General features: G+C 43.1%; 2 protein-coding genes across 4 annotated transcripts in view; one reads left to right on the top strand and one right to left on the bottom strand.

Moving 5' to 3' along the window:
* Positions 1-52: 52 nt before the first annotated feature.
* On the bottom strand, positions 53-6,176 carry capns1b (calpain, small subunit 1 b). 2 transcript variants are annotated; one of them, XM_012838354.3, is made up of 11 exons: positions 6,047-6,176; positions 5,362-5,458; positions 5,123-5,159; positions 4,713-4,805; positions 3,044-3,101; positions 2,534-2,598; positions 1,863-1,931; positions 1,660-1,738; positions 746-862; positions 546-604; positions 53-394 (listed from the first exon to the last, which is right to left on the bottom strand). In XM_012838354.3, exons 2-11 carry the CDS (start codon positions 5,406-5,408, stop codon positions 368-370), a joined length of 651 nt encoding a protein of 216 aa, XP_012693808.1. In that variant the 5' UTR covers positions 5,409-5,458; positions 6,047-6,176; the 3' UTR covers positions 53-367. The 2 variants fall into 2 exon arrangements, with proteins under 2 accessions (XP_012693808.1, XP_031429762.1); XM_031573902.2 differs by lacking the exon at positions 6,047-6,176 and adding an exon at positions 5,640-5,752.
* A 767-nt stretch (positions 6,177-6,943) lies between these two features.
* The window catches only part of zgc:162698 (Transmembrane protein 87A-like), a 24,973-nt gene continuing 17,713 nt past the window's right edge, over positions 6,944-14,203 (top strand). For both annotated transcript variants that reach the window (XM_031573901.2, XM_012838353.3), the window contains exons 1-9: positions 6,944-7,147; positions 7,936-8,008; positions 8,660-8,751; positions 9,113-9,223; positions 9,676-9,729; positions 10,105-10,170; positions 11,662-11,784; positions 12,763-12,874; positions 13,386-13,447. In XM_031573901.2, coding sequence (XP_031429761.1) covers positions 7,004-7,147; positions 7,936-8,008; positions 8,660-8,751; positions 9,113-9,223; positions 9,676-9,729; positions 10,105-10,170; positions 11,662-11,784; positions 12,763-12,874; positions 13,386-13,447 — 837 coding nt within the window. In that variant the 5' untranslated portion in view covers positions 6,944-7,003. The remainder of the gene's footprint in view (positions 7,148-7,935; positions 8,009-8,659; positions 8,752-9,112; positions 9,224-9,675; positions 9,730-10,104; positions 10,171-11,661; positions 11,785-12,762; positions 12,875-13,385; positions 13,448-14,203) is intronic.

Genomic DNA, 14,203 nt, shown 5'->3' with positions numbered 1-14,203 from the left:
TTCAAACCTGTAGCCAAGGGATCATTTTGAAGCAAACAAACAAACAAACACATTTTAAGTTTGTATGGGCACTCCCTTTTTATTAGGCAAGAGGACATTTACAAAAGAGGGTCCAAACATTGGAATGTTGACAGCATTTGTGCAAAGGGTCTCTGAGCAAGGTTTTGTCTCAAGCAAAGCTGCCATCTAGTGTTTAAACATGGACACTGCAAGCCTTTGCCAAGATAACTATATTGTATACCTGGCCTGCACAATAGGCAACAACAAAAGGGTAACAGCTTACAGAGGAGGTGGTGAGTAAACATAGTTTGGTTTACTGAGAAGCTTTGGAGATGAAGGTTGGGTTCTCAGGGTATGATCTCAGTGTTTAGGAGTACATCGTCAGCTGCAACCACTGTGGAGAAAGCAGACGGCATGATGAGTTACACGTAGCCTTAATTGATACTGGTCGATGGGTGATACCCAGAGAGATTGTGAATCTAGAATGGATCTGATTAGGACCACAGTTTGCTGTTGTGTGAAAGTGTTTCGGTGTGTGACTGTACCTCCTGAATGTTGACCTTAATGGTGCCATTATCGTCCTTGTCGAGTGTCTTAAATGCACCTGAACCACACGAATACAAGATAAATCAGTTTCAAAACATTCAACGCAGCCTGATAGGGACAATGTAAGGGAGAGAGAGAAAGAAATATATAAAGTAACGAGAGACAGAAGTGAGGGCATGTGGAGATCTTGTCAACTCACAGCACATGGCATTGAGGCGGACCAGGCAGCCGATGTAGTTGTCAAAGTCCATGTTGCCGTTCTCATCGCTGTACCTGCGGACAATCATCTGGAAGAGCTGGTCGTTGAGGGGGAAGCCTGCAGAAAGACAGAGAGAAAGAGAGAGAGAGAGAGAGAGAGAGAGAGAGAGAGAGAGAGAGAGAGAGAGAGAGAGAGAGAGAGAGAGAGAGAGAGAGAGAGAGAGAGAGAGAGAGAGAGGGAGAGAGGAGAGAGAGAGAGAGGGGGAGAGAGAGGAGAGAGAGAGAGAGAGAGAGAGAGAGAGAGAGAGAGAGAGAGAGATGTCTCAGTCTGGAACCACCTGCCAAAAAGCTTCCAAGTACTCCAGAACATCACAGAGAACTGATCCTAGTGTTTTGCAAACCTAGACTGCACAGCACAACATCTCTAAGAGGCCTGACTGAATGCAGTGGGAGAAGCCACGGCTATGGTGGGGGGAAAGGCGAGGACCTCTAGGGAGATAATATTTCCCTTCCTGTCTGATGATCATTGTGTCTTTTGCATGCTTAGAGAAAGGATTTCCAAAGGCTTTTTGGATTTCCAAAGCCTTTCATTATTTAACTTTAGAGTCCTTGAATGTTTAGAAACTTTAGAAGCAGAACTACTATAAAGTCAATACACCGGAACATTTAACAAAGAACCCTTGAGGTTTTCCCAGCAAACATGTTACCCCATGTATTTACATTAGCCCTCAATAAACAAATAACTGTTGCTTCACAAAACATTGCAGTAGATGTCTAGAGATAGATGCAGTGGAAATACAAGTCTAAAGGTGGACAAGATTATGGACAAGGAAGCTGTCACTGTCACACTCCAATCATTCTGTCTCCAAGGGTGACAGAAAAACAACAGACGGTTGGCATGGCAACTTTGCGCACCTGCAGCTTTGAAAGCACCTGGCAGCTCGTCTGCTCCTATGACTCCTGAGCGGTCCTTATCATATGACTTATAAATGCCCTGCAACAACGGAGAGAACAATTTATTTTTAACAGTTTTAACAGCAATTTACGTTTCAATTCTCTATTTGAAAATTTTGAAGATTAGAGTTCAAAGTTTAGAGGTCACTAGCTCTTGTATTTACCTGCCATTTCTTGATGTTGTTCCAAAGGTATTTGAATTCATGAAAGCCCAGCTTACCAGTACTGTCACTCTGTGAGAGCTGGGTTAAGGGAATCATCTTCATAAACAATTACTGAAACAGTACATCAAATTGACACATTTTGAGTGAGTAGTGACCTTGTAATGGATGAGATACAAATCTCCCTGGTAACCTCCATCAAAGAATACCCACGTGTGCTATAGCACTTGCGTAACATAAATTATTATTACTATTATGAGGATAAAAGATGATATGATTCATCACAGCCTTCAAACGCCACAGTGGTACAGGTGAGCCCTTCTAAGGTACCTCAGTCTGTCCATTCTGTTTCATTCAAAACCTCCATCTTACAGATGCAATGTCAAATGTAAGCTCACTGAGAACAGCACAGTGTTGAGATTCATAGCAGCTAGAGAGTGACCTTACCTGGACCTTAATTCAGATTGTTTATTTTTATACTTAATTTCTGAGTTGTTTAATGTGTTTTGTTTATTTATTTTGTCTGTTTTGTTTTGGTTTGTTTATTTATTGTTCATCTGTATTATGTACCCTCAATCAGGGCATTGCTGCAAAAGAGCCCTGTGCTCAGTCAATTCTCCCTGAATAAATAATGATGATGTTGATGATGATAAGAAACTGTGTGGGAAGGATACATCCATGACTGCCACCATACTCCTGCATGACTCGACGCTGAAGCCGTCTGTTCTCAAGTCACCATCTGCATCCAACATAAAATGAAACGTTTACATTTACATCTATATTCATGCTTGTATTCACAAGAGTTGCTTTTATCTAAAGCCACTGCAAGTGTGGAACAACGCAAGCAAATAGTCAGACAAAGAAAGCAAACTGAAACCAAAGGGCCATGATAAATATGTTTCAGTCTCTCTCTCCTCTTTCTGTTCTCTTTCTCTATCTTTCTTTTCTCTCTCTCTCTCCTCTCTATCTCTCTCTCTTTTTTCTCACTCTTTTCTTTCTCTCTCTTTCCCCTCTCTCTCTCTCTCTCTCCCGACAGGGAACAGAACAGAAGAAAGAACCTTTTTTAAGTCAAGACATAGACATCTCTGTTAGGCAGTAGGCTGTGGCCGACACCGGCAAATCCTAAAAGTGTGTAACTGTTTCATGTGTCACACCAAATGTGACAAGAGGATCAGTGCACTCACGTTTTCCTATGATTTTGTTCAGGATGTTCATGAGCTCGTTGGGACTGACCTCCATGTCCTGTGGAAGAATCAGGGATAAAAGGTCTCATGGATGTGTGTCACAAAAGAGAGGAGTAAATCACATCCACATTACTGTCAGATCTGGGCATACAATAAACACTAAATACCATAGATTCCAAACAGGCCTGATGGAAAATGTGCGGAAATATTATGTAAAATCTAACAGAGTGGTAAGCTGTATAGCTCATGACTGTCTTATCCTGAGCGTCCAATACCTTCAGTTCCATAACCTATTATGACTGAGAACTGAAACATATGTACTTCACTATGCATAGAGCCAATGGTAGATAACAGTCAATGAGCAGTTTATGTGTATAGACAGCAGTGAAGAGACCACACTGTGCACAGTGTGTGCAAGCCACAGTGTCTCGTGTTCTAAAGCACTTTAGTCCTTTCAGTGTATACTGTGGCCATCGATTGACCGCCCTCTTTCCTGGACACTTGCTGTTACAGCTTTTAGTGATTTAGCTCCCCATAGGTTTCGTCTTGGTGACTGTGTAGGTTTTCATGTCTCAACTGTTATGATGCTTTACATTTCTCTTGACATAATGATAGTTATATGTACTCTGTTTCTGGAATATCTTTTATTCTTCCACTCCAAATCAACATGTTCAAAGTTGATTTAAATGGGAATATGCAAATGAAACCGAATACTTCCTGTTGAAAGAGTCTGGGGTCCCGCCCCTTGCATGCCAGTTAGCCACTGACATACGTATCTGTTAGTCATTAGCTTCTGCTACGATCTCTGGCATGGCAGACCAACCCAAACACACATCCACACCCACCGATGACTCACACACACACAAACACACACACACACACACACACACACACACACACACACACTAAAAAACACCACCCCCAGATCTCTCTTTTCAAACAGTACTCATGGGGCCTTAGCGACGCCCTGCATAACAATGGCAGGAATGCGCAGAAAAGAAGACGAACGAGTCACTGCGCCCATGTATCCCCGTGTGTAACCAGACATTTAAATAGGAAGACAAAAACACACACCCTCTCATCAGTCAGTCACCAAAGAGGAGGGTGTAAACAGTACAGTAACTTCAAGTAAATACTTAGCATAGCAGTTGTATAGCATAGCAGTTGAAATGTATAGTATAGTGTAGTATAGTGTAGTAACTGTATCATACAGCATCATGACTGTATAGTAAATCACACAGTTACTGTATGGGAAACTGTGCCAAGGACATGCTTGCCAGTCAGGCTTTGGGGCGGTGCAGATATAGTGTGAAGACAGGAAGGAGGGTGGCGCAGGAATCCCATGAATGTGTCACCACTCTGACAGACGAGCTAAACTGGCAATCCCACCGCCTGGGTCAAACAATGGCGGAGGGACCACACCCCAACAGAAAGTTCCCATTTTAGAGATATGTATTACCGACAGGCACGACTGTCTGCAGAGGAACTTCAAGCTGAGATTTAAAATGTTCCAATGTGGGTCTAAAAGCAGTGACATCCAAAATGGAGCATAGTGCAGTGCACACCGGTACACACATTTGTGTTAGCAACACATAATTGTCATGTGTTACAAACTAATTACACTGATGGGGTTGGGGAGAGGTGCAGAGATGAGAGACGGCATACTCACATCTCCAGCAAGCTGTTGGAAGACCTTCCGGAACTGTCTCTCTTCATCATTCTCATGCGACTCGGAGTAGGCCAGTGGTCTGCGAGTGGGGGGCTGGAACACACAGAGAGCACTCTGTAAACATATGTCTGCCCAGCCTGTGCTTCCAGCGGTTAACACACACAAACACACACACACACACACACACACACAACACACACACACACACACACACACACACACACACACACACACACACACAACCACACCAGCAGTGGGCAAAATGCCCCATCTCTGACCACAGGAATTACTGCGGCAGCATACTTCATAATATTGCCCCTCTAAACAGCAGATTTGAACCATGAAGGAAGCCAGTGTTTACAAGTTGAAAAAGCCTTGAAATGACTTGATTTGAAAGACTAGTTACTTACAGGATCTGAGGGCACAAACTGGCTGGGATCGATGTTGCTGTAACATTTCAGATAAAAATAGGGAACATTAACATTAATGACGGAATTGATTGTTTTTAATTGATTTCCCAACTAAAAGGAATGCAACCCCCGAGATAAACAGAGATGTTTTGAGTTAGCCATAATTCAAGTTAACCATCAATTTACGTGGAAACATGGTTGCTTTCATTCAGAGTTCAGTGTGTTACTCTCTGCCTTACCTCACAACATCCAAGATCCCACCAATGAGTCTTTTGGCCAAAAACATCCTGTGTGTTTGTGTGTTCTGAACTCCACTGAGTAGCTTCAAAGATAAGTCTAGGAATGGAAGAACATTGAGGTGTGACGCATAATGTACAAAAACTTTCCACAGAGGGATTCTCAACATACTTATTCCCAGACAGGTAGGAGCGACATAGTAATACACACACACACAAACACACACAAACTACATCCTGCAATTGTACTCAAATGTATTAGATTAGCTTAAATCACTCACATCCCAACAACCGGATTTCATAATGATTGGACAAATCATAGCAACATTCTCTCTGCTGTAGCCTATTGCGTAAGAGGACAACACAGGGATTCCACTGACTTCCCCTAACACAGGAAACACAATCCTTCAGTTTTTAGACTACAAATGAATTCATAAAAAGCTTTAAACCAACACAACGAATCAAGGCGTGAAATGTAGCTAATCTGAACTGGAGCTTATTCCTGGCAGTGGAGCAATTAGGAAAGTTACTGCAGATCACAACAAAACACATCTGTAAGGCATAACGTCACAACTCTGACAGCGAACGTTCTTAAATCAGTCATAAAAGTTGAAGATCACCATACGTTCTTACTTACAGAGTTAAACTAATATTAGAAAGGATAGGCTATTTAAAAAGAAACACTTACGAGCACTTTTGCCGGTGTAGACGGTCAGAAGTGAGAAAGAATATGCTACCTCGAATGCGCACCGAACCAGTTCAGCACAAGAAGCCCGTCCTTTTTCACTGCGAGGAGGATCCACACCCTAGCTAGTCGCAGAGAAACCAGTTCGCTCAGAAAAACTGGGTCCTATCACCTGTCGGATTTTCCAGCTCAGGACAGGCTAGCCTAGGTTTACTAGTTTCACGGACAGAACCCAGACTAACAACGACAAGAAAACCAGTGAAAACGGCATACTAATAATATACCGTTCTAAGTTTTAGGCTAGATCACAAGAATGCATAAATACATAACGTCTTGCCATCGTCATATGTGACAAGAGACTATGTGATGCCTTGCAGGCTATTGTGTATAAAAGGCTAATAGGGGTAGCAATAATATAATAGTTGTTCATGTCACTAGACAAGTAATTCCCACTGCAAGTGCCATGTAGCTTCTCAAATTGCAAACAGCAGTCAGTTCTGTCTGGTTCTACTGTGAGAAGTTTTCATACTATAGATTGTGTAGCGTATGATTATCTATCTATATTTATATATAGATATGAGTATCTATATATATCTATCTATCTATTAAGGGCAGATATCAGTTGGCCAACTGGCCCTAATTATTTTACAGCCTATACAAAATCAAATGAGACAAAAATATTTTCAATCACAGTAGAAAAATTACAAAACAAATACACGTGATGGCATAATACACACACGTGCGTGTAGAGCTCACACGTACTTAAACTAAACAAATACAGACCCAGAGGTATGAAAACTTAAATAAAAGTGAGCTAATGAATGAATGTCTTGGTAGCCTGCATAGCATGGCCTACAAAGACGCATGTGTGTCTCCACCCACTGGAGTGACGTATTTCATTATGTAGAACCGCGGAAGAGGTTGCTCGCATTCAGAGTTGTCGCGTCGATTGCCTTGTTAATGGAAATGGCGACTTCTCCGACCACGTCATTAGTGTCCAGCCCATTGAGAATATTATTGTATGTATTTGTGTTACAGTTATCGTTAATCCAGCCATTAAATGCTGTGTCAGAACCGGGGAAATGGATTCTGAAGGTGGACAGCGTAAGTTCGCATGCTCGTCTGGTTACATGGGGCACCGTTCAGTAATTGGGCATAACGTTGGCTATCTGCATTTCTGTGTATAAGGATGTGTTATGACCGCTCGCTAACGTCTGTGGTACACAGCTATTGGGGTGTTATAACGAACTTTCATGTAGCTTGCTGTGTCATGATATGCCTTGTTGATCGATGTCTTTTCTATGTCCTATTTGGCTAAAAATAAAGGCTAGCTAGCTAACGTTAGCGCTGCTAACTTGACGAGATAGCTGTCGCAGTTTAGTAACTATCTATCTTGTAAGCTATATTGCCAATGTATCAGTTAATTTAGTTGATAGTTGGCATTGAAGCGGACAGACACTGAAGGCCACTGCCACCACGCAAAGTTCAGCCTTAGCTAACCTAACTTACGCGACATTCACGAAAACCCATCTTGCCCGCCCTGCACACACTGGAATTATTGTAAATTTAGCAAGCTGGCTGAGTAGCTGTTCCTTGATGTACTAACACTTAGCCAGGGTGCCTTTGCGCCACTGTAAATCCCACAGACACAGGTTATTCGATGATCTGGCATCTACTGTTAAGATAGACTGCGAGTAGGCTGTGGATAATGGGTGAGTGAAAGTCTGTGGGCGAGCTGAGACTGACTGCAACCCAACTAAATCCTCCTTTGGTTGCAGGTGTAGGATGCATTATTTGCACATTACAGCCGGTTGTCTCTCCACAATAGATCACACCATCCTACACCACCAGCAGTTACATTAAGTGACATTAATTGTCTCCTTTGCGTTTAGGAGATGATCAAGAAGCAAAACCATTTCCTTTTCGCGAAGACGATGTTCAACAACACCATCATCGAGCTGAAATGTGAGTAGCCACTGAGACATACAGATTTATTTTGCTGAAAGTGGTAGTCATAACAAGCCAGATACGTTTGTTGTAAATAGCACCTTCACTCTAATACTTAGTTAGTAATACTAAGTTACTTTTAGAGGAAGGTGCTGGTAAAATCAGTGTATGGAGTTTGAAGCTGGGAACACACACAAAGTCAAAATGTATGTTGACTGTATATGATATATAGATATAATGGAAAGCACTCACAAAAGCACTCAGTTATCCTTGAGGTCCCACGTCAAGCAGTCAAAAGTATGCAATGATCTTTACACACTTAAATAAAAGAGCTGCAGGCCACAGTGGCAGGGGTACTGAACATATAGGATCTAGTCATTGTCTCCTCTTTTTTGGTTTGGTATTGATAGATGTGTCTGTCATGTCATCAAATAAGATAGGGAAATGGAAGTGAAGAGTCAGTTGACTGCTAGTGAAAGCCCTGACTGTTTGCATAAGATAAACAGGACAAGAGTGAGGCGTTTGTTCGAGTCAACAGTCAGTCAACTGTCGATCATGCAGAGGAGATTAATGGAGATTAATGACTGTTTTTTTTTAAATAACGTTCTTTCCAATTAACTACTGCCCTACTCATTACCTGTCTTTCCCTGCTTGTGTTTTGTCCTCCAGGGACCCCGCATTGTCCAGAGTCCAACATCACTTTGTCAGTAGCTTGGTACCTGCGCAGTTCGCGCTGTTATGATGAAATCGCCATTAATGATGTAAGTGACTCATCGGCCTCACATGAAGGAACCCATGACATATTAGCAATCCTAGCTAATCCCAGTTAGACTAGCAGTTGCACTGTCAGTCACATCTTGGTTTCACATTCCTCTAGTCACTGGGATGACTCTTATTGTGGAGAGACAAGTGGCTGTAATGTTGAAATTGTCTATGAAATTATCTGAGTATCGGAGAACACATTTGAGATTTGAGTATTTGTTCAAATTATGATCAAAACTGGTATTTAAAAGGTTCAATGAACAGACTTAGAAGGGAGAACAAAGAGTAGAACAGAAGTGGTGTGCGTGGTCTGGCTGAGCTGTCTGTAATAGTGGTCTGTGTTGCTTTTCCTCTCTGAAGCCTTCAGTATACTTCAACTCCAATCGCGTGATACTACCCGGAGGCACTGGCTCCTACATCATTCATGAGTACAAGCCAATCGTGTGTTTGCCACACATGACACCTATGACGGTACGTGTACGAGTGTTCCATAAAGCAAAGGTGTTTTAGCTTCCCTCTGTTTGTGTGTGTGAGTGTGCACGTGTGTGTGTGTGTGTGTGTGTGGTGTGGTGAGTGGTGTGGTGTGTGTGTCTGCATTTTTTCCAACCTGTTAAACTACCTTTGTTGATTGATTGATTGATTGATTGATTGATTGATTGTGTGTGTGTGTGTGTGTGTGTGTGTGTGCGTGTGTGTGTGCGTGTGCGTGTGTGTGTGTGTGTGGTGTGGTGTGTGGGCATTTTTTGTGTGTGTGTGTGTGTGTTCAAGAGAGAAAGTTCTGTTGCACATACTCTATGCCAATGTGACATAACGTAGCATTAGTTCTTTTGAGTGGAAGTGACAGTTTTACACTGTCACTAGTCATTAGGAAGGCTATAACAAAGTCTTTGACACTACTGACATGTTCCTTCTTTCTTCTCCAGTTTGCAGTGAAGAGTTTTGATGCTCCAAAGGGTCTGATCGAGGATCAGCCGCAGGTATGTGACACGGTCATGACATCTTGTCTGGGCTCATTATGACATCATCAGTCATGCCCATGAATATATTCCCAGTGCATGTGAGACCTAGGGAGTATTGTGTTGGTAATAATTCTTCTGGGCAAATTGGAATGCTTCCTACTATTTTTTGGTTGTCGGAGGACTTTATTTGCAGGCAAAATTGAATAGCCGAAGATATAAGCCGCCTTTCTTACAGAGGAAAAAGGAGAACTACCTACCTACCCAGCACTGCATGGTTGTTCTCCTATAGGAAGTCAAATAAGCCAACACTGTTATGTCCAAAGGTCTTTTTTTAGAGCCCAGGAATAGTGTGTAAATAAAACGGTCCATGTTTTTCTATTTATTCCTTCACAGTCTCCAGAAAATGGCGGGCGGAGGAGGAGAGAGACAAACACAAACACAGACACCCACCCTGCAGAGGTGAGAGGATCAGGCACTTGCAGCGTAAAGGAGAATGTGTGATTATCTAGGGGCTGGTTTCTTGTATGAGGCTGCCGCCTAGACATGTGCGACTCCTAAGTGTATAGTCGAAACGTCAGTTACACAGTCATCCGACGATCTGATTGGCTCTTTATAATACGAGCAGGACTTCCTGGTACAGATCTGCCATTTTTAGTGTTAGGGAGTCCGTCCATTCATTTTCAACGTTCATTTCCTCGTCCAGTGCCTGTGGCTACACTGCTTCATGCATGGGGTTGCACTGAGAGGCAAAGCCACACACAGTGAGTAGGGCTTCTAGGTCATCAACATGGGAACCAAAGTTGGAGAGTGAGTGATGCCTTTGGCTGGGGGCTCCATGGTCCCAGGAGCTAAATTTGGCAGTGGTGGCAGGGTGGTATGGGGCGACAGTGGTACAGTGGTAGAGAAGTCGTTTAGTAATCAGAAGGTTGCTAGTTCGATTCCCTGTCGAAGCGTCCTTGAGCAAGACACTGAACCCCTAATTGCTCCTGATGTGCAGTGTGCCATCAGTGTAAATGTAAAATGTAAAATGTGTATACATTGTAAGTCGCACATATGTAAGTCGCTTTGGATAAAAGCGTCTGCTAAATGACTAAATGTAAATGTAAATGTGGTGTGCCAAAGGTGTTAATGCTGACAGGGCAACAGCAGCCCCCGCTGGTCGGTTGTGGTAGTGGTCAGAAGAGAGAATGCGTTAAATATGGGGTGCAGAGTTGGATTGAGGTTACCTAACTTACACTGCCCTTAGACAGTAGAGTAGGGTTGAGGTTACTTAACTTACACTGCCTTTAGACAGTAGTGTAGGATTGGGGTTGCCTTGCGCTTTCCTTAAGACAGTAGAGTAAGGTTGGGGTTGCCTTACGCTGTCCTTAACACACTAGAGTTAAGTTGGGGTTACCTAACTTACACTGCCCTTAGACAGTAGAGTTGGGTTGAGGTTACCTTACGCTGTCCTTAAGACAGTAAAGTTGGGTTGAGGTTACCTAACTTACACTGCCCTTAGACAGTAGAGTTGGGTTGGGGTTGCCTTACGCTGTCCTCAAGACAGTAGTATTGGGTTGGGGTTGCCTTACGCTGTCCTAAAATAGTAGAGTAGAATACCAGTCAAATCACAGGGAAGTGGGAAATGTCTATGGTCTATATGCCTTTGCTGACTACCAAGTGTTGGCTTGGTTTAATTGAAGCACCAAACCTCAGATGAGAAATTGGGCATGGTGGAAATGGATTAGTTCATCCATGGGTCCGCAAGGGAACTCATTTTGCATCACAGGGTGATGAAAGCTAAACATTAATCTGACGCCATACTCATCTTAGAAACGTGCCATGTACTCGCTTAAGTAAGGAGCGAGTCAAATGGTGTTCACAAAAGCCATACAAGTCACTCACTGTTCCTGGAACAGACTGTGATGTAACTCTGTTCCAATGGTTTGACCTGAGCTGTATCTTTTCCAGGCTGCGAAAGTACCAGAGATAGAGCCTAAGAAAGAGCCCGCGGTCAAAGAAGATGCTAAGGCCATAGTCACCGTGGCGACCAAGCCAACAGAGAAGATTGTTCCAGCAGCCGACAGCAAAATGGTCAGTGCCCTCAATTTTCCATCTATCTCTCTTTCCTTAAATTCATCCTCTTCTGCACTCACCCAACCCCTCTTTCTTTCTCTCCCTCTCTCCCTCTCTCCCTCTCTCTCTCGCTCTCTCTCACTCTGTCTCTCTTTCTATCCCTCTCTGTCTCTCTCTCACTCTGTCTCTCTTTCTATCCCTCTCTCTCCATCTCTCTATCTCTCTCTATCTCTCTCTCTCTCACTGTGAGGAAAAAGTCCTTCAGTTGTCTTCTCATTCTCTCTAATTGTGGAATCCAAACACTCTGTATTGGGCACACACATACACACAGACACACACAGACACACACAGACACACACAGACACACACACACACACACACACACACACACACACACACACACACACACACACACACACACACACACACACACACACACACACACACACACAGAGACACACAGACACACAGACACAGACACAGACACACGCAGACACACACACACACACACTAACACACCCACACACACACACACACACACACACACACACACACACACACACACACTTCTTTTCGCTTCAGTATTTAGTGGGTAGACCCACGGCAGCTCTACTGCGACTGAGCCTGTTGGTGTCATGGGTGTGACTGTCGTTCCTCATACAACTAAGACCACTAATTTCCTGTTTTGTCTTCAAGTGGTGGTAGAGTGCATTTTACCACAAGTGCAGAGAGTGCCATTGATTTAGAGCACATATTGAGAACTTGCACCATTAGTTTGAAAATACCAGTCACGAAAAAATCCAGCAGATTAAAGATTGAGAACTAAATCCTTAAAAAGAGTCTTGAAAAATTGTCCGACGTAGCAGAAATACAAGAGAGCCTCTTTATTTAAATTTTCTGAATCCTGACAAATCTCAGATGCTGCTTGATGGAAAGCTGAAAAGTGATGGAAAGTGCTGAAAAGTGTTGAAAAGTGTGGTTTGACTTGTGTGGCAGCCTCACTATGCAGTGGCGCGCACCTGGGAGGACGCCCCCTACATGTTCATCCTCCACATCCAGGAGGGCCCCTCAGAGAAGCCCCCAGCGGACGCCAAATGGGACGCTGAATGTAAGTTCAAAGTTCAAAGTACTTTAATTGTCATTGTCACAAAAACAACGAGACAGTAGAGACAGCAACAGACAGCTAAAAACTTAAGTTGCTGTGGACATTAACTGCCACAGCTAAATAATAATAAATAACAGGACAAAGGACAAACCATGAATATTACCAATCAATCAACCATCAACATTAGACCAACTCACATTCACCATCAGTATGTTCAGATAGCCCGGGATAGGCCATGCCCAGTGCATGGGTATTGTGCTACTTTCGACACCTGTTTCATGCACAGAATTTTTTTTTCTTAAAAATTCTTACAGAAAAAATAGTAACCTTGTTTTGCCTTTCATATTGAAGAAAAACATTTGTAACTTACTTTATTTATGAATGATTTAGGGTGTGGATTTATTTCAATGAAGCAGTGATTAACAGCAGTCCTTACCAACAGTAGCCCCCAATCACCCTGAAGCATGACTTTAATGGTCCCCCTCCCACTGTTGCGTTCTTCTTTTCTCTCCAGTTGAGATCAGCATGCATGGACCCCACGACTATATCTCAGCCACAGAGTGGCCTCTAATGATCGTAAGTGTGTCTCTCCCTCTCTCAGACCCGTTGGCATGTCCTGAAGTGTGTGCTACTGTGGGCGAGGATATATGTATGTGGTGGGAAGCTGAAGGGAGCCTGAAGGGGAATTAAAGTGTCACTCAACAGAGATGAAGTTGACAGCGCAGCACCTGTGGGCTTTCACAGTCTGTCGCTGATGACAAATTGGCCAGACTTTCTTCATTTTTGTCGTGCGACACCTGTCACCTGGACTGTAAATTCATTTGAACTCAGCATAGCATAGCATAGCATAGCATAGCAGGTTGACTGATCTGGGATATGGCCGCATGGCTCAGTTGTTTTAGATGCAGAGTGTACATTTAGTTTTTTTAAAGTGAAAATACATTTAGGGCCAAGATAACACGATGATTCCACAGGCACTTTTGTGTCCCTTAAATTTCATTCAAAAAAACATTTTTTTACTCAGATGAATGTATGTGAGTACATTTGTTTGCATCTGTCTGTTCGTATGAAAGCCCTACATGTTGCAATTGCACAGATCTGTGTATTCCTTCTGCAGTCTGTTTGAGAAGCACATAGTAATAACATTTAATAAATATAGACACAGAGAATTAATGATATGTCTACGCTTCAAGGGGAAAGTCAGCACTCTACCGTGCGCCTCAGTGAGAACTCCAGTCTGCCTCAGTCCCTCTCGCTGGAGGTCAGAGGTCATTTGACAGATTGGGGACCCTAATGTGTGTTGTGTACCCCCTGTGCCCCCTGTGGCCCGCT

Source organism: Clupea harengus, chromosome 9 (assembly GCF_900700415.2).
Source record: "Clupea harengus chromosome 9, Ch_v2.0.2, whole genome shotgun sequence".
In the NCBI taxonomy this organism is placed as follows: Eukaryota; Metazoa; Chordata; class Actinopteri; order Clupeiformes; family Clupeidae; genus Clupea; species Clupea harengus.
Note: the sequence above shows the minus strand (reverse complement) of the source record. Positions and strands in the feature narration are given on the sequence as shown.

Excerpts from the sequence above, each read along its gene's own strand:
- capns1b (XM_012838354.3), bottom strand. The coding sequence starts at position 5,408 with ATGTTTTTGGCCAAAAGACTCATTGGTGGGATCTTGGATGTTGTGAG. Across the intron at positions 4,806-5,122 it reads AGTTTGTGCCCTCAGATCCT|CCCCCCACTCGCAGACCACT; the intron begins GTAAGTAACTAG and ends TGTGTGTTCCAG. Across the intron at positions 395-545 it reads TTAAGGTCAACATTCAGGAG|TGGTTGCAGCTGACGATGTA; the intron begins GTACAGTCACAC and ends CTTTCTCCACAG.